The 25104-nt window shown below is 39.8% G+C and overlaps 1 protein-coding gene across 3 annotated transcripts in view; it reads right to left on the reverse strand.

Moving 5' to 3' along the window:
* Nucleotides 1-25104, reverse strand: part of MEGF10 (multiple EGF like domains 10) — a 171516-nt gene that overhangs the window by 76911 nt on the left and 69501 nt on the right. For all 3 annotated transcript variants that reach the window (XM_065918183.1, XM_065918180.1, XM_065918182.1), the window contains exon 5: nucleotides 8345-8437. In XM_065918183.1, the coding sequence (XP_065774255.1) occupies nucleotides 8345-8437 (93 nt within the window). The remainder of the gene's footprint in view (nucleotides 1-8344; nucleotides 8438-25104) is intronic.

Below are 25104 nucleotides of genomic sequence, written 5' to 3' on the forward strand. Positions count from 1 at the left end.
TCCTGCACTGGCTGGTGGATTCTTTACCACTGCGTCACCTAGAAACAAGATATCCACAAAGAGCCGCTCCATCTATTCTCCAGTCCACAGCCTGGGCTGATTCAAAGTCTGGTGGGAGGCACATTTGTCACACAGGGAATTGTTAAGTAGGTAAGACTTCTCTGGTGGTTCAAATGGTAAACCATCCGCCTGTAATGCAAGAGACCCAGGTTCGATCCCTGGGTCAGGAAGATTCACTGGAGAAGGGAGTGGCAACCCACTCCGGTTGGAATTCTTGCCTGGAGAATCCCCATGGACAGAGGAGCCTGACAGGCTATAGTCCATGGGGTCACAGCTGGAGAGGACTGAGTGACTAACATGTTCACATCATTTATTGAGCCATTATCCTGCCGCCAGGCACAGTGCTGAGTGCTGAGTACTCAACAGGTATTATATCACTTAATTCTCACAAGTATATGACATAGATAGTTTGAAACTTATTTTAAGCTTAGGAAAGCGAGGCATCGAAACAGCACAGAATTGAGAACCATGAAGCCTACTGCCGTTCAGTTCCAAAAGGGAGTTGGGTGAGAAGAAGTGGAAGAGATTGTCTGCCCCTCCAAACAGAAACCAACCACAGCCCAGATTTGAGACTTTCACAAAGGCAAAATCAGCAGTTTCTGTGTGTGACCACTATCACTCGCGCAGTCCATCAGTGAAACTGCTTTCGTGCAGCTCTGATGAAACATTCATTCTGAGCTCAGTCCTCCCCACCTGCCATCAATGTCTGACCCCCAGGCCAGTGAACCCAAATGATCCACTCTTATTCCTGCCGCTCCATCAACCTGATTTCTAAAGCAATTCTGACAGTGCGATGGGTATGTTAACAACTTGCCACGAGGATTGGGCTCCAGTATCCTCTCTCCCCAGACAGCATCGATCCTCCATTGTATCCAGTCAATAGACCTTTACATCAACAGACCTTGCTGGCAAACAAGTCAGCTTTTTGTGCCTTACAATTTCTGGCTTGTAATATCTTTCAAATGGATTCCCCCATTCGAATATCCTGCAGGCAAATTCTTATTACTCACTCCAAGCAGCACAGTGTGTTTGCTTTATCTAAAAGGTTATCTGTGTTCTTAATGCTATATTGGAAATGTTTGGGCAAATTTGGCCTCCTAGGCATGTTTTCACTAGTTCTAAGTACATTTAACCAGAAATGATATTGATGACTAAATAAACCTCAGTTTGGATATTTAAGACCAAAATTAATCTCCACTTTTTGCTTCTACTTGGTACTAATGTCAAAAGTCTGGGGAACAAGCATTTGAGAACTATTTGCTGGCTGCGGGCTGACTTAGGACTCTCTGTATGTTTCTGGATATGCCCTCTCACCAGAGGAGAAATAAATTTCTCTATAGACCTTTAGAAAATCATACATAGAATTATATGGGCTAAGAGAACAAATGTGTTATTGCTACTCATACAAAAGGTTTAAAGGGTTTCTGAAACAAAGAAAGGTCTTGGGGATTGCAGACACATATTTATGAGAGCAAATCACACATAAAATCATAGGTTTCAAAGGGATGACATATACAATCTGGTCCAACATCCTTCATGTTACAAATGAGGAAATTGCAAATTCCTAAGGCATCCAACCAAATGGGTGTCATTTTAAATGACGTGTTTGTACAACCTCAACATCTCTCAGGAACCTTCCTTTGCTATTTTGTCTGGTGGTGTCAGTCCTGCCTCCTGTTCTCATTCCCCTCAGTACCACTGACCTCGTCACCTTCATGAAGCCTCCTTTCCCACTTCAGAAGGCAACATACCCTTGTGGTTAAAATTACTGACTCTGAATGAGATGCAAGTCCAGCTCCATTCTTTACCAGAAGTATAAACGTAGGCCAGACACTTAACTTTTCTGTGCCTGCATTTTCTCGTCTGTAAAATAGGAATAAGAATTGTAACTATCTCATCCTGTTGAGCATTAAATGAGGTTGTTCCCTATAAAGCCCTTGCAATAATGTTTGGCACATAGGAAGCACCCATTAATGATGATGCTGTCATCATCAACGTGTCTAACTTCTGCTCCCCTTGGTATCAGCGGGTCATCTCTTCTCTAGTTTAGCAAAAGAAGAAAGGTCGTCAAATATGAATTCACTCAGATCCTCCTCCCCACTGCCCATGAGCTTCTGAGCCCAGAAACCTATCCACGTGCTGCCAGCCACTCTTTCCTCCCTCACTCTGTTGGGAACCGGAAATACTTCATACTTCAATCCTTCCATCAGAGTCAGGATGCCATCTGTCTTCTCAGGAGCCGTGTGTCCTCATTTAAATGACCTCTCAGTTAAACCTCCAGACTTACCCTCTCTCCCCACCCTCTCAGCCTCTTTAACCTTAAAACACAATCAAAAGCAAACAAACAAACACAAAAACTTGTTCTTGAGCTTGCATCTGCCTTTTACTAACTCCCCATCTCTTTGCTCCTTCTTGTTGACCTTCCAGCTAAGTTTCCGGAAGATGAGTTTATGCTTTAGCATCTTTGCATCACCCCTCACCACACAGCAGTCTGATTTCTGTTTCCAGCACTACATCAGGTCCTTCTTTTTAGTCCACCAGAACATCTCTCACCGATCTACCCACCACCATTTCTGGCTCCCTCCATCCACCTCTTCTCCTGAGGCTGTTCTCTTCCCCTGGACAAGACACTTACATGTCTGTCTACTTTTCTACGGGCTTCGATCTCTGTGGGTCCAGCAACTGCCAATGGTTTCTCTATCCCCAGCATCCAGCGCAGTTCCTTGCACACAGTAATCAATGAAAATTCACATCACATGAACACATGAATGACCTTCTCAGAGTCACACATTCAATCTCGTTAAATGAAACAAACATTCACTGTGCTCCAGTCACATGACAGCAGAGTGGAGGCTAGAGAGATTAATAATACACAGCCCCTACCCCCCAGGAGCTGTTTATCATCCAGTGAGAGAGGAAGAGAAACACGGGATTGATGAACAGACCCAAGATATTGATGGGGTAGGAACAGAGAGAGAACAGGAAAGAGGAGGAAGGAAAGAAGTGGAGGTAAGATAGATTAGCATCAAATAGGCTAGGGTACACACCAGGATGCCAATAAACATAAAATGTGTGTACGCTTTTTAAAAAAATCATTTAATCAAATTTAAAAAGAAGCAATATGCCTAAGTCTAGTCGAATAAATCATGATTTCACTCCAAGCAAACAAACTCTGCTCAGTTCTCTCACACACCTGGTTTTTCATACAGAGGATACATTGAGACCCAGGAACACTGACTATATACCACATGTAGGAATCTGTCCATTCACTGACAAGGTGCACAGTCAAACTAAATCTCCAAAGGCAGCCTTTGTAAACTTGTGCTTGGGAAGGTGACTGTCAGACTTAATCCCCCACGTATATGGAGAAGGAAAAAATATACAAGACAGACAGTTGTGTGTGACAGTTATCAATTTATTCATTTTAAACTCATAATGTAAATAAAAGGAGCTATTCTTCTGGTTGGAGTGACTTATCCTGATCATCAAGGGGAAACTGGGTTGCTACATAGTGGGAGAAAGCTGAACTCTGTCTGGAACCCAAGGGATTCTGTGGGGCACCTCTTGGAACTCACATCCCCAGTAGTAAAGGTTAATGGAAAGGGTGAATGACCAAAAACGGGCAGGGCAACTGAGAATTCAGGAGTGGAGGTTCGAGTCACACCTCCAGGCAAAGAACCCTAAGCAGCTGAGGTCTGGGCTGAGAAGGGAGATATCTGAAATGGGGAAGAAAGAGTCCATACACACAAGTACAGCCTGTGAGTCATTATAGAAAAGAGTTCTCTTTGCTTGCTACATCTACAAGTTTATTTGTAGAAGCTATTTTTTCTTCTCTTTCTTTGCATTTATCTTATATAAAATAAAAGTTGTTGGAAGGTAACTTTACTATCTAGGTAACAAAATAGTTGGCTTCCTTGGTGGCTCAGGAATAAAGAACTTGCCTGCCAGTGTAGGAGACGTGGGTTTGATCCCTGGGTTGGGAAGATCCCCTGGAGATGAAAATGGCAATCCATTCTAGTATCCTTGCCTGGGAAATCCCATGGACTTGGAGCCTGGCAGGCTACAGTCCATGGAGTTTCAAAAGAGTCAGACATAGCAACTAAACAACAGCAACAACAAAATACTCAAAACTTCATCTGAATTTCAGGAAAATTTAACATAACCAGCAAAGGATACTATGACTTCTGGTACTTGCAACTCTTTATTTTGAGAAAAGAGTGAAGAACATCCTAACTTGTAAGATGGCAGGCTGCGTTTTATTAAATGGAAATGCTGAGTTGTTTTGTTTATCTGCAAGAATTCAAATGTGTACAGAGAGGTGTACAGGAGACCTAAGAAACCAAAGGCGTGGACTGGATGTACTTTATTGCCTCTCAGTGCTAAAGCTATCCTCCATTTTTATCTGCAAAATGGACCCGGGCATGTAAATCCTCTTCCTTGCCAGCTGGCTGACTGTTAAGCACTTTCCCAGGGTGCTGAGAGACGCTGCAAGAGGAAGGCGTTTCCCACTGTGTTTCCAGCGTGCCAGCTCAGCTGACTCCTGAAGTGCCTGCTCCTCCAGCACGGGCAACCTCTTCAGCATTCAGCTCCTACAGTGCACTGCGACGAGCAGCGCCTGTTAGCTAGCGACATCCCGGGCACCTCCCCTGGGCTACCCGGAACGGGTGCTTCTGATAAGGCATGTCTCCAGAACAGCTTTCTCAAGCATCCTATAGAACACATTTCTAGCAAGTTCCAGACAGCAGATTTCCTGCAGGTCCCATGAGGAGTAAACCACGGCAGCCCCTCTGCCTTTCAGTAAGCTGTGGCTGTGCCCTCATAAGGGCTGCACCACACCCCTCCTGGGGCTTCCTCTTTGCGTGTTCTATCTCAGCCCTGGGAGTATGGCTGTTCCTTATATTTGCCATTCTTGTATTCCTTTCAGTGTTATCTACTTTCTACTAGCCAATGCCCATAACAGTTTCCTGTTACAGCTAATAATTCTTTTTAATGAACCTTCCCTGCTCAAGTTACAATATTTTCCAGGAGCAACGAGCACCTCCAGTATCCAGATTTAGTTTCGAAATACGATTCTTTAGTGGCTCATGCTAGTACTGAAGTAGGAAAAACACAAAGTGAGACTGGAGAATCCTACAGTAGCAGAAAGTAAGGAAGTGCTCAAAAGACAGAACAAAACATAAGAGCCAAACAAAAGGACCAGGGCAGGTCAAAAGGACACAGAAGTCACCTAAAACAACTCCCAATTGCCAAATCTAGAAAAATTTAAGCAACAAAATAATATATGGATTTCTCATATAAACATATATAAGCCCACACTGATATAAATGACTGACTAAATGGGAGAGAATAAATAAATCTCCTTTACAGATGAATTCCAAATATATAGATAATCTCCCCTCCCAAAACCATGGAGCTTAATCCCTACCTTTCACCCTTGAGGGTAGACTAGACTTAGTGACTTATTTCTGGAGAATAGAAATGGGAAAGAGAAAAATCATAACTTTATGTGGAGAAATCTGGCAAACACTACACACCGCTCAATGATGGAGGCAACCTGAGGGATGACATCATCGGTGGAGTCATGTGAATTTCATCATACCCCTGACAGAATGTCATGAGGTGGGCACTTCTACTTCATGGTGTTCTTTTAAAAACGTGTACCCCTAGTCTGGTCATGAGGAAAACACAAACTGAGAGACATTCTGCAGGATAGCTGGCTAGTTGGGGTCAAAGTTATGAGAAACAAAGGCTGAGTAATTGTCACAGACCAGAGGGGACTGGGGAGACATGACAATGCAGTGTAGTGACCAGGATTGGATCTTGGAAAAGAAAGAGGACTTTCATTAAAATAATAATAATAATAATGAAATTCAAACAGAGTCTAGAGTTTAACAGCAATATGCTAGTAGTGAACTAACTAGTAGTGCATTCAGGTCAATTATTTTGGGCAATTAGTTTTGCCAAGCTAATGCTAACTTAAGGGAAAACTAGGTGTGGGTGTATGGAAACTCTCTACCTTCTTGTAACTTTACTAAAATTGTTCCAAAATGAAAGGTTTAGTCGAAAAAATAATTGCAATTTCTGTCTCCTGATTGGACCCTGCCTAATACAAGGAATTGCTCTAATTTAAAAAGAAATCATTTTCTCAATCTAACATATAGTATCAAATATATGCATAATGATAACCAGAGAGGAGGGGACAGAGAGATAAAAATCCTTGGGACCTGTGTCATTTTAACTCTGCTACTTAACAGGTTACTAGAGTATGCATTTGCTTCAAGAATTACGTGGCTGAGAGTATTAAATCACACACCTCATAATGAGGCATTTTAGGGTAACAACTACAGACAAAACCCAGGTAACAAAATTCAGTGCTCTGACTCAGAACAGAATTTAGGTGCTTTAAAAGGGTGTCAGAAATGTTTTCTCAGATCATCTTTAAAGACTTCAGATGTCTGTCCATGTTTATTGATGCTTCTGTTCATGATAATACCAAAACATGAGCTGTGGAGAATAAACTAAAAGTCACCTCAGTATCTTCACCCAGAATTGAAAGAGCATGTGTTTCTCTAGAAGAATTCTAGAGGCTTCATCAAAAAGTTGATCAATTCCAAAATAAAGCAACAGTTAATTTTCTAGAAGGCCCAAGTCAGTTCTAGAGAGTCTGAAACCCACGCTGGTTTTCCTTTTGTTTATACACACTTCTGTCTGATCTCTTAGCATGAGGTAAGCTGCAGATCTTAGGGGACAAAGTATGACTATGACTAAAATTATTTCACAACATTCCCCCTGAAATCAGTAATAACAAATCTCACTTCTCAGATAAAGAATACAGCCACTCTTCTCTTTCTCAATGGTTTATACAATAATGTTATTTTTCTTCTAAATGTGTAGGCGCAACGGATCTTTAAGCTGGAAAAGTCAGTGAAAAGAACATTGCATTTGAGGTCAGTTGGACCAAAAAATGGACATGAGCCAGATCCCACATCCTAAACATTCTGCCTCAGCAGTGTGAACAAAATGCCCACTCTCCTCCTGATCTCCAGCAGAAGCCAAACAAAACCCTGCAAGACAGTTAGCCATTGGAATGGGAACCCTGTCAGGGACAGAGAGACATGCATACACACCCCCAAAGACACAATAAAAAGGCTCTTTCACATGGAATGTTCTGTGCACAGACAGCACAAGGACCTCCCCTGGAGATCCATGCTGTTTTAGAGACAGCCAAGAAATCACAAGTCTAAAACAAAGCAGTTCTAACTAGGTAAAGAATAACCTCCCCAATTCCAAAGGGAAGCAAGCAAAAATTCCTAAAACCAGCTTACCTATTATACATAGCCTGACGTTCTTTTTGACTGGTTTCAGGAAATTCTTTGGTAGCAATGAGGACAAATCTGTGTTGTCGTGAGAGCTTGGTAATTTGAAAACTATTATTCCCTTTCTCTAAATGTTAACATTTCATGCATTACAATTTAGTTGCACTTGAGCTCTTTCTCACATTTTTCAAGGCAAAATGAAGTATAAAGGAACAGGAAGAGTACACAATTACACGCGCAGTAAGGAGTTAGCCAGAAAACTTAAGTTTTAACTGTGAAATTTAGAAAAGCAACTGTATTACATGACATTCCATCATTTAATCCTCATAATCATGAATACAGGATTTTAAGTGCAATTTGTTTATCGTCCAAAACACCATCATCTTAGAATTATAATTCTAACACAATGGAGACAAATTATATATTATGAATGAGTACCTAAATGGTCATGAATTTTCATTTACTACCAGTTCACTCCAGTTATCTGAGAAAGTACTTATTATTTGTACCTCAGAATTCAGAGATAAATAAACAAGTTAAGCATTGAAAATATCAACTTGGCTTCTGCTTTAAAACCAACAAGTGGTAAGTTTTCATCACCAAGAAAATATATTAGATATATGAACAAGTAAAAACAGATGTCAGAATACAATAGCTGTGTTACCACAACTGCCTTACTGAATGAAGGAATCTGAATTCTGGATCCTACTCTGGAATATGTATTCATATTCATAGAAGTATCAGAATCAGATTACTGAGATCTCCTGCTTTCCAAGTGCCTTTGTTTACATTCTATTGATAACAGTTCTATGCATAATACATGTAGAGATTTCAAAGAAACACTATTTGTGAGCTGGGCTGGGGATCCACACCACATTCTGCACTGGGCTGCAGAGGGAAACCCATGCAGACAAGGGGCTCATAGAGCAAAAACATCCGGAGACAGACAACAGCAGGTGAACACTTACCACTGGAGCAGTTGGTGCCACCCCAGCCAGGCTCACACTGACAGGTGTTTGGAGCGATGCAGCGACCATGGACACATTTATCAGCACAGTGGGCTGTCAGAGAGAAACATCAATCAAATAAGCAAAGTTGGCACAAGAAAAAAAACCCCAACAACACAGCTGTTTCACATATCAGTCTCAAGTATCGCTTAAAAACAACATGCATGCTTGATAATTTTCTTCATTCCGTTCCTCAGCCCTCTTGCAGTCCTCTGTGTAACCAAACAATTCCCCTTCTTATTTTGAAACCTCCAAATAAATGCCTTCATTTCTACTATTTAACTCCACTTCATGCTAAGTTAGGAAAGAAGTTTCAAGGAAAACTGCCTCATCTACTTTTAAAAACATTATCAATGACTACCAAATATATCCTTTTTGTTTCAGCAGAAGCATATGTGGATGCACCAACATACAAGATCTCAGGATTCCAAGGCAACAGAGGAGACCAAAAGGTATTCCCTTTATATAATAATACCTTTACTAGAAAGAACAGTCAAATTTCTTTGTGCATGTGTTATTCATAACTATGACACAGCAGAACTAGATATTCTTTCTCTGTTGAGGAGAATAGCTGAAAAATGTCATCCAGGTCTTTAGGAAATAGTAAATCTCAGTTCCCATTTCATTACTGCATATCACTGGTGTGACCCAACGTGCGAAGATAAGGGATATCATTGCAAACATGAGCAGATAGTAGTCTGATGATTTCCAAAACAAAGCTCAATGGATAGACAGAAAGGGACATCAGAAAGATGCGGTGTTGGACGTCAGTATTACCCTCACCCTTAGTGTCACTCACATGGTTAAACCTTCTTTAAAGTATCTGGATATATGAGTAATTGTGAAAACAGTTCAGAAGAGTTTGGATTTAAGATCTTCCAAAATTTTATTTAAGGATGGGATAAGCTGTCCTACGCTTGAGAGATAGGTTTTATTAACTCATTTCTTATTATAAAAGTAAAATGGAGCTACTGCCCAATCATAAAATACCAACAAGCAAAATAAACCTGTCTCTTAAGGAAAAAAAGATAATCATAATATTTTTCAATTTATATCTCCTCAATAAAATGGGGGAAAAAATCTTTCTATGTTATTAAATATCTTCAGTGTGATTTATATACTGTTGTAAGTCTATATTGTGTATATATTCATTATATATTATATTATTATCAGATATACACACACACATATATTTATATACTGCTGAGCCAAAAGTGATCATCACTTTTAAGGTTTTTATCAAGAAAATTCAGACATGAAGAGATATAAGGAAAAGACATTTTAGATGAAGAAAAAGCAAAAGCAAGAGAAGAAAGAAAAATAAATGGAAGTGACAAGATCTATCTGGGTACAGTGTTTGGAGCAATATCTTTGGAAAGAGAGATACTTTGAAAATCAAAGTAAGGTATCAGGACTTTGTTCTGAGAATTATCGGGGAATATTCTAAAGAAAGATATAAATTTGTTACAAGAAACCATCAGGTAGGTCACCTGATAAAGACACTGCAACAAAACCGAGTGATCAAAATTTCGGGAAAGACAAGTTTACATCCTATTACCAGAATAATTCCTTAATACCCAAGCAATTTGGTGAGGGGTACCAGCCATGTGAGCTAGAGATTTTGACACTAGAGTTCCCAGGAGATGCTTGTATGTATGTGCTCAGTCACTCAGTCGTGTCCGGCTCTTTGCAACCCCCCGGGACCGTAGCCCATCAGGCTCCTCTGTGCATGGGATTCTCCAGGCAAGGGTACTGGAGTGGATTGCCATCTCCTTCTCCAGGGGAATCTTCCCCACCCAGGGACTGACCCGTGTCTCCTCCTTTGGCAGATGGGTTCTTCACCACTGAGCCACAGTCACATATGTAACTGTAATTAAAAGCAAAATCTGTCTGCAACATATGAACACACTGCCCTATAACACGCTGACTTAAGCTGCTGGGTTAAGTTGATAGGTGCCAATCTTAGGATTCAGTGTCTCATGCCATTTCCATGCATTTCATATTGTAGATGGGTCATTCATTCAAAAAGGCCTTACTATTATTTCTTTAAATGTTAGGTATGCAAGTACAAGACAGCAAAATGCCATAACTGGAGTATGTAAGGTTCTACAAAATGTCACACAATGCCCAGAAGATGTAATAGGACGTTTAATAGGATGTAAACTTGTATTTCCTGAAATTTTGATCACTCTATTTTGTTGCAGTGTCTTTATCAGGTGACCTACCTGATGGTTTCTTGTAACAAATTTATATCTTTCTTTAGAATATTCCCCACTAATTCTCAGAATAAAGTCCTGATACCTTACTTTGATTTTCAAAGTATTTTTCTCTCTTTCCTAAGATATTGCTCCAAACACTGCGCCCAGACAGATCTCACTTTCATTTGTTTTTCTTTCTATTCTTGCTTTTGCTTTCTCTACCTAAAATGTCTTTCCCTTATGTCTCTTCATGTCTGAATTTTCTTAATAAAAACCTTAAAAGTGATGATCACTTTTGGCTCAGCAATATATATACACGTGCGTGTGTGTGTGTATCTTATAATAATATAATATATAATTTCCCTTAATTGTGCAGGGGATGGTCTGGATCTTGAATCACACTGTTACATGGTAGAATGTACACCTAGGACACTCGCACCTTACAGAGGATGCTGGCACCCTTTGTAAAGATGCAAATTTGACAGTCCTTGGTCCAACTTGGCTAGTGTAATGATGACATCTATGTTTGCAACATATTGTTAGTGATCAGTCTTCAGACATCCAATTTTCAATTTCTCTTCCTTCAAGATAGTAAATCTACTTAAAATTCTGTTTCCACAGTTTGAGAAGTTTTAAAATTAGATACTATTTCTCTTTAATATGAAACCAGAGTTTTCTGTTACTGTTCATTTAAAAGAAAACACAGAAATTGTATATAGTGGTTGATGAAAAGAAGTACCATTCATATTCTTAAATTTCAATTTTCAATGTCTATTTAAAATACTCTTGTTCTCACCCATTAATTTTATACTGAGCAAATGTTATAAATGTTAACTTATAAAGTAAATTTATATTAATAAAACACAATTTTGTCTTTATATCTTAGGCATCTACATATAATTTCATTTGATCAAAACATCAGTTCCACCATTTGAAACTTGGAAAATCTCTGGGTACCCAGGTCACTGGATTGGATGACAGTAACCTGGGGTTTTATATGTACAAAGGGCATAGGGCCAGGAGAGGAGGGGTTTGGAGGGTGTTCCATAGGCAAGTCTCAATTTGCTCCTCTCCCTTTTTCCTCTCTCATTTTTTCATTCCTTATCTTTCTTTATGCCTTCTTTTACTGCACATCTTTCTCTCCTCCAAACTATGTCTTTGATATGCACAGCCACGATACAGATTACAAACTCAACTGTGGTTTTAGATGTAGTTTAGCTCTTTGCCCCTGGGTGACACCAAAAGATTTTGCACTGCACCCACCTGAATCAACCAGAAAGAAAGGAAGGACTAAGCAAACCGGTCTAGAGCCTTTTCTCTAATATCTTACTAAAATGGGTAAAAAAACGCATGGTAAATTAAACCTGGGTCCCAAAAGGTCAGGAATCAGAATTGCTTATGCTTGGATACCAGTTGATTGTTCTTTGTTACTCTTGTTTTGTTGATTCCAAAAAAGGATACTAAGTGAAGTTCTACATGGAAACATCAAAGAAGATCTGCTTCAAAATGCTTTGAGATTGCTGAATACTCATGCAAATGCTCTCATGTTTGATTCCTAATGATACAAGTTTTGTATTTTATGAAATGAACACCAAGAATACCAGTCAATTGTAATAGATGAAAAACTCCTATGATGGTAATTTTAAAATCTAGTTGTTGTTGTTGTTGTTGTTTTATGAAAACTTGGAAATAACATTTGGCTAAAGTCTAAAGCAAAACATAAGTAGATAGCAGAAAACAAATTAGACTGCAAGTTAATTAGGAATTGGAAGGCGCAATCTGCTTTCCTAACGATTTTTTTTCCCTTCATTAAAGCTAGAGTCAAAGGAATCACCTCAAGGCATTGAAGCCTAAGGTCAAATAATGATCTAAATAATGAAATACATTGTTGGTACAGATCCTCAAAGGAAAGAACACAAAATTCTACCGCTGTGTGGTGCAGAATCCACATGGCCCTAGACTGCCATACAAGCATCATCTCTGTTCCATGCCCTGTCCCACAGTTCGGGACTCCCCACACCCAGCAACAGTTCTCATCAAGAACCCACAGACCAGTGAGAGCAAAGAGAGAATGCAGGAAATGAGAGCAAGCTAGAAAACTTTGTTCTCTGATGCACCAATTCTCCAAGTTGCAGGAAAACGACCATAGCATCTGTGGTGACAAACACAGACTCTCCCTCTAGGAAACTGGTGGAGCTAGATCCCTACCCTAGTTTCATCTTTCCTTTCAGCCTCAAATGCCACCTACTCTGGGTGCTGAGCTTTCATGACCAAAAAACTCCACGTGAGAAACCATGGTGAGTTAAAGACATGAATTTGTCACATAGAAAATTCCAAAGTCAGCTGGAAAAGAAGACAGGGAACAGCGGTCTCTTGTAGCAAATGCTCGACAGCTTAAATTTCAAGAAGCACAAAAGAACCATCCTAAGTATGGCTTTCTCATCCATGGGAAAATGTCATTTTATTCCCTAGTCTATCATTATTTTTAAAATATTTATTTACTTATTTTGCCTGTGCTGGGTCTTCACTGCTGACTTTTCTCTAGTTGCAGAGAGCGAGGAATACTCTCCAGTTGCTCTGTGTGGGCTTCTCATTGAGGTGGCGTCTCCTATTGCAGAGCATGGGCTCTCGGGCACTCGGGCTTCAGTAGTTGGGACGTGCGAGCTCAGTAGTTGCAGCTCCCGGGCTCTGGAGCACAGCCTCAATAGTTGTGGAACAGGGGCTTAGTTTCTCTGTAGTGTGTGGAATCTTCCCAGACCAGGGATCGAACCTGAGACCCTTGCATTGGCAGGCAAATTCTTGACCACTGAGCCACCGAGGAAGCCCCTATTCTCATTTTTATAAGTGCAATTAATTCCAGGAAAATGCTAACAAAGACAATCTACCCAATATGATTCTTTTTTTCACATCTCTCTTGAAGAAAATGATGAAGAATCACATTCTGAGTTTTTGGTAATCTTTTTAGACACTGATATAAGCTGAATATGTGGAGCCATTTGGTACACCACTGCGGACACATCAAGTTGTTAGGGGCAGGCAAGGCATTCTCTCCCTCAAGAACTGGGGGACAAGACACAGTGATGAGAAAAACACGCTCTATCTTTGAAGTCAAAGCTGTGGACAGCCTGTCTGCCTGATGGACAGGTGAGGACTGACCTGATGACCCTGGAATCTTCTCTAATTAGGATCCTGTTTCAGCCTTAGCTCCTAAATCCATTTAAATCCCATTACCAGTTACTCATTCCTTTCACTTGTAAATACTTGCCTTTAACGCTGGGAGCCACTAACTACACTCAATAGTTTTCTCTTCTGTCATAAACATTTCCCTTTGGATTTACACCTAGGGTATGGCAGAAAGGTGAAAGTAAGAGCGAAAAGACTAGAGACTCCTTTAAACCAATTACACCTATAAACACAGTACCTGCTGTGTCTTAAAGGATATATTATAATCAATGCATTTAAGTTCATTTGAAAAATGCTTCCATGATCCATCTCTTGAAAATAATTGTCCACTAGAAACACACCAGATAGATGGTCAATACCGAAATCAGTTTGATTATATTCTTTGCAGCGGAAGATGGAGAAGCTCTATACAATCAGCAAAAACAAGACTGGGAGCTGACTGTGGCTCAGATCATGGACTCCTTATTGCCAAATTCAGACTTAAATTGAAGAAAGTAGGGGGAAAAATCACTAGACCATCCAGGTATGACCTAAATCAAATCCCTTATGATTATACAATGGAAATGACAGATTCAAGGGATTAGATCTGATAGACAGAGTGCCTGAAGAACTATGGACAGAGGTTTGTGACAGTGTACAGGAGGCAGTGATCAAGACCATCCCCCAAAAAAAGAAATGCAAAAAGGCCAAATGGTTGTCTGAGGAGGCCTTAGAAATAGCTGAGAAAAGAGAAGCTAAAGGCAAAGGAGAAAAGGAGAAATATACCCATTTGAATGCAGAGTTCCAAAGAATAGCAAAGAGAGATAAGAAAGCCTTGCTTGGTGATCAATGCAAATAGAGGAAAACAATAGAATGGGGAAAACTAGAGGTCTCTTCAAGAGAATCAGAGATACCAAGGGAACATTTCACGCAAAGATGGGCTCAATAAAGGACAGAAATGGTATAGACCTAACAGAAGCAGAAGATACTAAGAGGTGGCAAGAGTACACAGAAGAACTATACAAAAAAGATCTTCATGACCCAGATACCACAATGGTGTGATCACTCACCTAGAGCCAGACATCCTGGAATGTGAAGTAGGCCTTAGGAAGTATCACTATGAACAAAGCTAGTGGAGGTGATAGAATTCCAGTTGAGCTATTTCAAATCCTAAAAGGTGATGCTGTGAAAGTGCTACACTTAATATGCCAGCAAATTTGGAAAACTCAGCAGTGGCCACAGGACTGGAAAAGGTGAGTTTTCATTCCAATCCCAAAGGAAGGCAATGCCAAAGAATGTTCAAACTACCACACAATTGCACTCATCTCATGTGCTATCAAAGTAATTCTCAAAATTCTCCAAGCCAGGCATTAACAGTATGTGAATCATGAACTTCCAGATGTTCAAGCTGGTTTTAGAAAAAGCAGAGAAACCAGAGATCAAATTGCCAACATCCACTGGGTCATCGAAAAAGCAAGAGAGATCCAGAAAAACACTTACTTCTGATTTACAGACTACACCAAAGCCATTGACTGTGTGGATAACAACAATCTGTGGAAAATTCTTAAAGAGATGGGAACACCAGACCACCTAACTTGTCTCCTGAGAAATACGTATGCAGGTCAAGAAGCAACAGTTAGAACTGGACATGGAACAACAGACTGGTTCCAAATCGGGAAAGGAGTACGTCAAGGCTGTATATTGTCACCCTGCTTATTTAACTTATATGCAGAGTACATCATGAGAAATGCCAGACTGGATGAAGCACAAGCTGGAATCAAGATTGCTGGGAAGAATGTCAATAACCTCAGATGTGCAGATGACACCAACAATAAAGCAGAAAGTGAAGAAGAACTAAAGAGCCTCTTAATGAAAGTGAAAGAGGAGAGTTAAAAAACTGGCTTAAAACTCAACATTCAGAAAACTAAGATCGTGGCATCTGGTCCCATCACTTTATGGCAAATAGATGGGGAAACAATGGAAACAGTGATAGACTTTATTTTCTTGGGCTCCAAAATCACTGCAAATGGTGACTGCAGCCATGAAATTAAAAGATGCTTGCTCCTTGGAAGGAAAACTATGACCAACCTAGACAGCATATTAAAAAGCAGAGATATTACTTTGCTGACAAAGGTCTGTCTAGTCAAAGATATAGTATTTCCAGTAGTGGTGTATGGATGTGAGAGTTGGACTATAAAGAAAGCTGAGCGCAGAAGAATTGATGCTTTTGAACTGTGGTGTTGGAGAAGACTCTTGAGAGTCCCTTGAACTGCAAGGAGATCCAACCAGTCAATCCTAAAGGAAATCAATCCTGAATATTCATTGGAAGGACTGATGCTGAAGCTGAAACTCCAATACTTTGGCCACCTCATCGAAGAGTTGACTCATTGGAAAAGACCGTGATATTGGGAAAGATTGAAGGCAGGAGGAGAAGGGGACGACAGAGGATGAGATGGTTTGATGGCAACACCGACTCAATGGACATGAGTTTGAGTAAGCTCTGGGAGTTGGTGATGGACAGGGAAGTGTGGCATGCTGCAGTCCATGGGGTTGCAAAGAGTCAGACACGACTGAGCAACTGAACTGAGAAATACACATCTTTCAACTAATCCATCTTTCCTGAGAAGTCTATCTTGATGTTATGAATAAAAAGTAACAAACCTTGTCTTGCTCATTTTTTATTCTGAATTACTACAGAGGAACATAGATTTCTTAGAGTTAAAGGTGCCTTTACTGAACACCATTCCCACATCTTTCAGATAAGAAAACTGGGACCTGGAAAATGAAATGATTTTCCCAATATTTGCAGTGGCAATAGAGGCAGTAGGAGTGACTCCAGATGTTTGAATCTTAGTTGACCAAAATGTCTGATGAGTTTTGATGGGAGTAGGGAGACAGGAAGAAAAGGATGATAACGACTTCACTGGGTCAGATACTAGGGCAGGTATGCTATATGGCTGCAAGTCAGGAGTTAGAAGATTCAGATGAGAAAAACAGAGAAGGTAGACAATTGACTTCTAAGATAAATTTTATCCACTCCATATTTTTGTTTGTGACCAATTATATGCAATGTCTCTATAAAAATCAAATTCCTGCTACAGTGTTCACTACAGAGCAGAATCATTTTGTTTTCATATTTGCACACATTACATTGCAGTCTGCCTTCTTGTGTTTTTCATGAAAAGGAATGGATTTCCTTCTCCTTCAATTCAAGGAGGTTACTGAGGTAGCAGGCACATTACTGGACACTACTATGGACACAAAAATGGCAGACCAGGAACTCTTAGTCTGCAAAGGAAGTCAAATATAGGCTCCCCAAACCCCAAAAATGCGGAGGGGAACGCAGGTGTAACACAGGGAAAGGATTTGCCTGCAGTGCAGGAGACCAGGTTCTGTCCCTGGGTTGGGAAGATCCCCTGGAGAAGGAAATGGCAACCCACTCCAGTATTCTTACCTGGAGAATCCCATGGACAGAGGAGCCTGGCAGGCTACAGTCCATGGGGTGGTAAAGAGTCAGACACATATGAGTGATTAACAATACACTACTACATGAACAAACGCTGTGAAGCATATTCAATGTTTCCATTTATATGTAATCCAAATAGAGGCAGAAAGTATATTAGTTGTTGACTAGGACTGGGAGGGACTAAGTGTGAATGTGGAGTGATGGCCAATGGGTACAGGGTTTTACTGAGGAAATAAAAATATTTTAAAATTGATTGTGTCCTGGTTGTACAACTCTGTAAAGATGCTAAAACCCACTAAATTATTAATGGTGGAATATTATGATATTGAACTACATCTCAAAAAAGTCATCATAAAAATACTGAAGAGAGCAATTAATCCCACCTGGAGTGAGAACAAGGAGGATCTCAGGAAAGCGAGAATATCCGATCTGGGGAAGTGGGCACCTCTGGAACAAAGTTGCAGGAAAGAGATGCCAACAGCAGCTGCTTCAGACCCCATTCTCTTTTTATCCCACCCCCAAAGATGCATAACTCACTGCATAGGGCAAGGGGCTCTCACCCCACAGCCACCACAAGTTCATATACGTGACATGCATTGATGACTGATCAGTCATGGAGACTGAGAAAACACTGGGAGTCTAGAAAGTTGAAGTTAGTAAAGGTATTTTTAAAAATCCACACCTAAACTTCCTTTCCTTCCATTATTGATAGAGCTTTCATGACAGAGCTGGAAGGACAAGTACAAAGAACAATTACTTCCAGTGTCTTTGGCAGACATCTCTAATTGTATACCTAATGTATAGTCTTCTTTCTACCTTAATTAATAGAATACCGCTTTCACCAAGGACAATGACTTGACCAGCAATAAACCACATTCCCAGCCCTCTTTCTGGATTGAAGTGTCCATGTGGAAACAGTATAGAAGGATAGGCTCAATGGTAAGTGCAATTTCCCATTTCTTTCTTCTTCTTGACGCCCAGTATGTGGACAAAAAGGCTGAATTTGAAAATACCATCAGGCAACCTTGAGGGAGGGACTTCCCAGGTGGTGCGGTAATGAATCCACCTGCCAGTATAGGAGACACAAGAGATACAAGAGATACAGGTTTGATCCTTCCCAACTTCCTTGGGTTGGGAAAGTCTCCTACATTAGGAAATGGCAACCAACTCCAGTATTCTCACCTAGAAAATTTCACAGGGAAACCTGGCGGGTTACAGTCCATGGGGTCACAAAAAGAAGGACATGACTGAGCACACACACACACAGCCCTGAGGGGAGGGCCCAGGGAATCATGGAACTCTGCTCTGAATTTCTTGCATGGATGAACAAATGCCATAAACCACTAACTTCCAGATATTTTTTACATAAAAAATAAAAAATTCCTCAGTAAATGTTTCCATTTTTCAACTATCTACTTATTGCAGCCAAACATGATTCCTAACATACACTGGCCCTTTGGAAGACTTTTCAGATGAGTCAGTTCCTGAGTTTAAAAAAAAACTCTATAATAGCAGAAAATAAGTATCTCAAGAATATCCCAAAAGCACTTGGCAAAATCCAACATCCATTCCTGAAAAAAATTCTCTACAAACTGAGATTACTCAAAAAAAAAAAAGAGCTTCCTTGACCTAAAGGGGCAAATATGAAAGACCTATCACTAAGATTAGACTCAACAGTAAAAGAATGACACTTGACCCCTTAGATTAAGAACGAAACAAGGATGTCTGCTCCTGTAATTGCTATTCAGCGAGGGTCTAGCAAGGTAATAATGCAAGAAAACAGAAGTATCAATAAAAGATTGGGAAGGAAGAAGCAAAACTGTCTTTGTTTACAGATTATTGAAATATATATTGAATTACTGAATATATGTCTGAAATATATATTTCAGAAAATCTAATGGAAATCTACTAAAAAAAGAGGTACTAATATAATAAGAGAGTTTAATAAGTTTGCAGATAAAAACCAATATAAAAAACTTAATTATATCTCCATATACAGGAGAGAAACAATCAGCAATGGAAATTTTAAAAGCCACTTATAATAATACCAAAAATATGAGAAATTTAGGCATAAATCTGACCAAAGATGTGAAAGACATATGCACTAATAACTAACACCATAGCTGACAGAAATTAATTAAACTACCAAGGAAAGTGACCTATTTGACATCTACAGAACACCTCACCCAACAACAACAGAATATATGGGATATTCTCTCCAAATAAAAATAGAGACATTACTTATGAAACAGATGACTCACTACTGTTAACATTAATTTTCTCCCAAACAGATCGACAGGTTCAACGCAATATCACTTAAAATCCCAGCAGCTTCTTTGGTTGAAATTGACAAGGTGATTTTAAAATTCATATGTAAATACAAAGGACCTACAATAGCCAAAACAACTCAGGAAAAGATAAAGACTAATGCTACTTGACTTAAAGACCCAGAAACTACAGTAATTAAGCCAGTGTGATATTGATGTCTATGCTTAGTCACTCAGTTGTGTCCAACTCTTTGTGACCCTTTGGACTGTAGCCCGCCAAGCTCCCTCTGTCCATGGGATTTTTCAGGCAAAAAAACTAGAGTAGGTTGCCATTTCCTTCTCCAATACTGATGTATATATATATATATCAACAAACAGATCAAGGGAACAGAAGATAGTCAAACAATCCACACATATATAGACAGTTATCCTTTGACAGGGGCACAAAGATAATTTGGTGAAGAAAGAGTAGTCTTTTCAACAATGCTGGGAAATCTGGATATCTATAGGCAAATAAATAAACATGGATATATAATTTTGCACCATATACAAATATTAACTCAAAATGAATCATAAACCTAAATATAAAACTTAAAAGTATATAGCCTCTGGAAAAAAACATAGGAAAAAACCTTTGTGACCTTGAGCTAGGCAAAGACTTCTTAGATATGGTACCAAAAGTACAACTTGCAAAAAACAAATTAATAAATTTATCCATTGAAACTAAAAAATTCTGCTCTTCAAAAAATATCACTAAGAGATTGACAAGATAAGTCACAGAAGGGAATAAATATTTATTTAAAAACTAGCTGATAAAGAACCTGTATTCAGAACATACAAAAAATACTAAATAAGAAGATAAACAGCTCAATTACAAATAAATGAACAGGTGAAAAGATTTACTCACTTCACCAAGTAAGATGTATTAGTGGTACATATGTCTTGAAAAGATGCTCAATATCACTAGGCACCAGAATAGTATGAATTAAAACTACAATAAAATAATACTACCTATCTATTCAAATGACTGAAATGAGAAAGATCGACTATACCAAGGATTGGAAGAATTAGAACTCTCATTACATTGCCAGTTGACAACGACTGTGGAAATTTTATTCAGTTTCTTACACTGCTGATGGACATTTGTATTACTTTCAGCTTTTGGCTACTACAAACAAAGCATCTCTACACTGTGTTCAAAGACTGTACCAAATGATTTATACCTACTCCAAGGTATTACCCAAAAGAAATGATGGCATATATCCATACCAAGACTTTCACACAAATTCTCAGAGCAACTTTATTTGTAATTGCTAAAACCTGGAAACAATCCAAGTATCCATAAATAGATGAAAGAATAAATAAATTACAGTATATCTATAGAACAGAATACTACTCAGCACTAAAAAGAAATGAATCAATAATATATCTGACAATATGGATAAATCCCAAAGTGATTATGCTGAGTGAAAGAGACCAGAAACAAAAAAGAATACACTTTGCATATGTGCTAATATAAAGCTCTAGAAAATACAAACCAACCTAAAGTGACTGAAAGCAGACCAATGGTTACCCGAGGGTGGGCGGAGGCGTCCAGGCAGGAATGGTTAGGAGGAATTACAAAGGGACATGAGCAAATATTTATACATGATGAACAAGTTCACTATCATGATTGATGTGATTTCATGATTATAGATATATGTCAGTACCCATCAACTCATACCCTTAAATATGTGCAGTTTATTTTATGATAATTTTACCTCAGTCAAGCTGTTCTTAAAAAAGGAAAGGTAGAATGTGAGAACTTCCAGAGAGGGCCAAAGAGACCTCTCTCTATACAAATAGGACTTAATAAAAAACCTGAGCTAACACTAAGACACTATAAACATGCTTTGCAATTTCAGTAAGTGTGGTCATTGGAGAGTGGGTTCTCCAAATGTTTTTAAAGATATTTATTTTAGAACCTCCCAAGACATATTTATTTGGGGAAATGCTAATATGACAAACTCACAATGCAATGTTCTACACTATGCTTCTCTACAAAGTAAATGACATGTACAAGGAAAGCAATGAAATTGACTATTGTAATGGACCCCACACAAGGGATTGTAATACCATCTGTGGAGCACATAATCCTATTCATTTATTTAAAAATGGAAAGTTTTCAGCTTAATTCCACACGTACACAGGCATTAGCTCTTCTGGCCACAACTCCCACATTGTGTCTCTTTAAATTAAATCAGATTGGAATAATATAAGTAACATGATCCTAATGGACCAGAGTTTCAAAAAGTTAACAAGTGCTGAAATAAACTCTAATTCTCCTAAGCACAAATTCCTAACAACTCAGCCCACAAACTGGTTTGATGACACAACTGCAAACCGATTCAATTTGAGAAGGATTTCAGAATCATCAGGAGACAGTTGAGAGAAGAAACCAGAAGGAAGGTACCTTCATTTGGGATGAATTATTTTCCTTTCTGTCTGGTCAGGCTTGCATCTACTGGGAAAGCAGGGTGATTCTGTGGGAACGGCCACACCAGGCTCTTCTGTTTTTAGAATGGCATTCCTCTTGGTCTGACCACTTTCTACGGAGCCATGGAATTCCATGACAAATATTCCTTCCCACAGCATGCTTTGCACCCCCGTGAATTTCTCTGCCCTATTTCACTGTGCTGATACTTGTTTCCAGACACTTTGCTTCTGGCTATCCAACATGTTTGAATCACATGTTAATAATAAACGCCAGCTCCGGGGAAAGTGAAGAGGGCAGTGATGATCATAGTTGCCACTTTTCCCATTCCTCCTGGGTGATGGCCCCTGGCCATTTCCTTTTGGACTCTGGTGCCCTCATGTCCTCCTTGCTCTCCTTCTCTGTCAACACTAACTTGAGAATAAATGGAGTTCTCATAGCCAAGGATCAATGACTAATTATAGCAACTAAGGTTATTTCCCTTGTCAGGGACATTTGCATTTCACTATGTAAGCCTTAAGCCAAATGTCCATATTAAGTGGCAGAAGTTCTTCAGAAAGGGGAGGATCAAACATCTAAAAGAAAGCTGGCAGCAGGATCATTGCTACTAGAAGGGCTCATAAAAACCAGGGAACACAAACTCAAATGCCTGCAGGAGCCAGGGGGATCAATGAAAAGAGTAAGTAGGTCAGTAAGGCTTGGAAAATCCAGACAGCATGTGCTCATTTAAAAAGGAGCAGCTCCAGGAGGGTCAAAAGGTACAAACTACCAGCTATAAAATAAAAATAAGTCATGGGAATGTAATGCATAGGATGGTAACTATATTTAATAATCCTGTATAGCATATCTGAAAGTTCCTAAGAGAAAAGACCATAAAAATCCTCACCACAAGAAAAACCATTTTGTAACTATGTGTGGTGACAAGCATTAACTAGCCCTACTGTGGAGATCATCTCACAATATATACAAGTATTGAATCATTATGCTGTACACCTGAAACTAACATATCAATTATATCTTAATTAAAAATAAATAAATAAAAGGGTAGGCTCTGATAGGCGATAGTGTCTCCTGCCTACTGCCACATAAGAAGATCAAGCCAGTGTTACTAATCTCTTGATGTTTCTGTAGAAGATAAAAGTCCTAGGTTTCATGTTAAAAGTTCTTTAAATGCAAATATTAAGTGGACCAAAGAAAACATGATTATGTGTCAAATCATTCAGCCTGCTAGTTTGCCACCTCCAACAGACAGTATTGGCCTGCTTTGTAAATACATCAGTGACGGTCTTAGAATGTTCAGAATGAAGAGCCATAAAGCTCTTTGACAGATTGCATTTTAAACTTATCCATCCTTTTCTCTTAATTTTAGTATTGACTCTTGTACTAACTGCAAATCTATGATTTATACAGCCATTTTGAATTTAATATCAAAATCAGCTTCATATACAGAAGCAGATAACCCATTGACAACTTCGCTTTTGGTAAACAACCATCTGCCATGAAATAGCTCTATGAATAATAGTTCGATACTTGGAAGATAGGCCCAGCCAATGCTGTACCAATTGATGAAGATAGTAAATAGGTGTATTATCTATACATTGGTGAAGGGAAGGAAGTGTCTGCTATATCCTGTCATGACTCAACTAAAATTTCTCTTTCTTGAGTTGTTTAAACAGACATCATCACTGTCCTTAGAGGAAATTGCAGAGTGACACAGCCAACACGCCTGAAAAAGATATCTATCATGGTATCCCCCTTCAAGAACAATAACTCAGCACTCACCCACAGATAAAAAAGCCTTTGTGGGAGCTATGGGATCCAACACCATATACGAAGGGGCTAGAAGCAGTCTCACCTAACTGCGCATCAAGTAATAGGAGCACAGATGTGTTCCCAGTTGTGGCCACTGAGTGGCCTGTGAACGCTCCAGTCCATCTTGGCCATGGTCTAGGAACCCCAAGAGAACAATGTATTAGACAATAACACCTGGATGAGATAGCCTTTAAGAAGTACCAGGTGCCCAGAGGAGAAGCTCCAGCACATCACTGGAGAAAAACATATATATATATCAGTTTGGACACACTGGAGAGGGTAAGAGGAATGGTTAGACTTTATGCGCACCACCCTGCCTGTAGCGCATGTTGAGAGAGTCCTTCTCGTCCTGTGATTTCTCATGTGGGGGAAAGCTAGTGCATATGAATGAGTGGAGCTTCCCCCCAGCTATGTAGGACTTTGTCAGAGAGGCCCCTCTCTCTCTTACTATGTTCAAGAGTATGGAGTTGTGAGTTACATGACCAGAGGGAGGGAAGCAGACTGGGAGAAAAGCAGAAAGAAATCTCAGAGGGCATTAAAGAAACGTGGATCCAACTATGCCTGTCACAGAGTCTATCAAGAAGCCCACCCATGTGCCAAAGCGGATGTTGAGCCTGTGGATACCCCCAACTGGTCCATGGGCATTCCCAATACTCTGTGAACCTCAACCAACACCACCGGCTACTATTTATCCAGCTTACTGTGCAAGCTGTCAACAGAGGTGAGAATGAGCTTTGGCAAACTGCTACTGAACGTACGAAGAAAGCTTGCCTCAATCTGTGGACCAGGGAGAGATCCCAACTTGAGATTTAGCTCTCCCCTTGGAAAAGCAAAAGGCAGGGTGTCAGTCCCCAGGTTACTGCACTGTAGAATGTAGAGAAGCCATGCGAGTTTAAGGCTTCTCACATAAGAGGGAGTAGTAAGCATGAAGCAGGCATATCAATCAGTTCAGTCGTGTCCGACTCTTTGCAACCCCATGGACTGCAGCACGCCAGGCTTCCCTGTCCATCACCAACTCCCAGAGCTTACTCAAACTCATGTCCATCAAGTCGGTGATGCCATCCAACCGCCTCATCCTCTATCGTCCCTTTCTTCTCCTGCCTTCAGTCTTTCCCAGCATCAGGGCCTTTTCCAATGAGTCAGTTTTTCACATCAGGTAGCCAAAGTATTGAAGCTTCAGCTTCAGCATCAGTCCTTCCAATGAATATTCAGGACTGATTTCCTTTAGGATGGACCGATTTGATCATCTTGCAGTTCAAGGGACTCTCAAGAGGCTTCTCCAACCCCACAGTTCAAAAGCATCAATTCTTCAGCACTCAGCTTTCTTTATAGTTCAACTCTCA

This window comes from Muntiacus reevesi, chromosome 1, assembly GCF_963930625.1.
Source record: "Muntiacus reevesi chromosome 1, mMunRee1.1, whole genome shotgun sequence".
Lineage (NCBI taxonomy): Eukaryota > Metazoa > Chordata > Mammalia > Artiodactyla > Cervidae > Muntiacus > Muntiacus reevesi.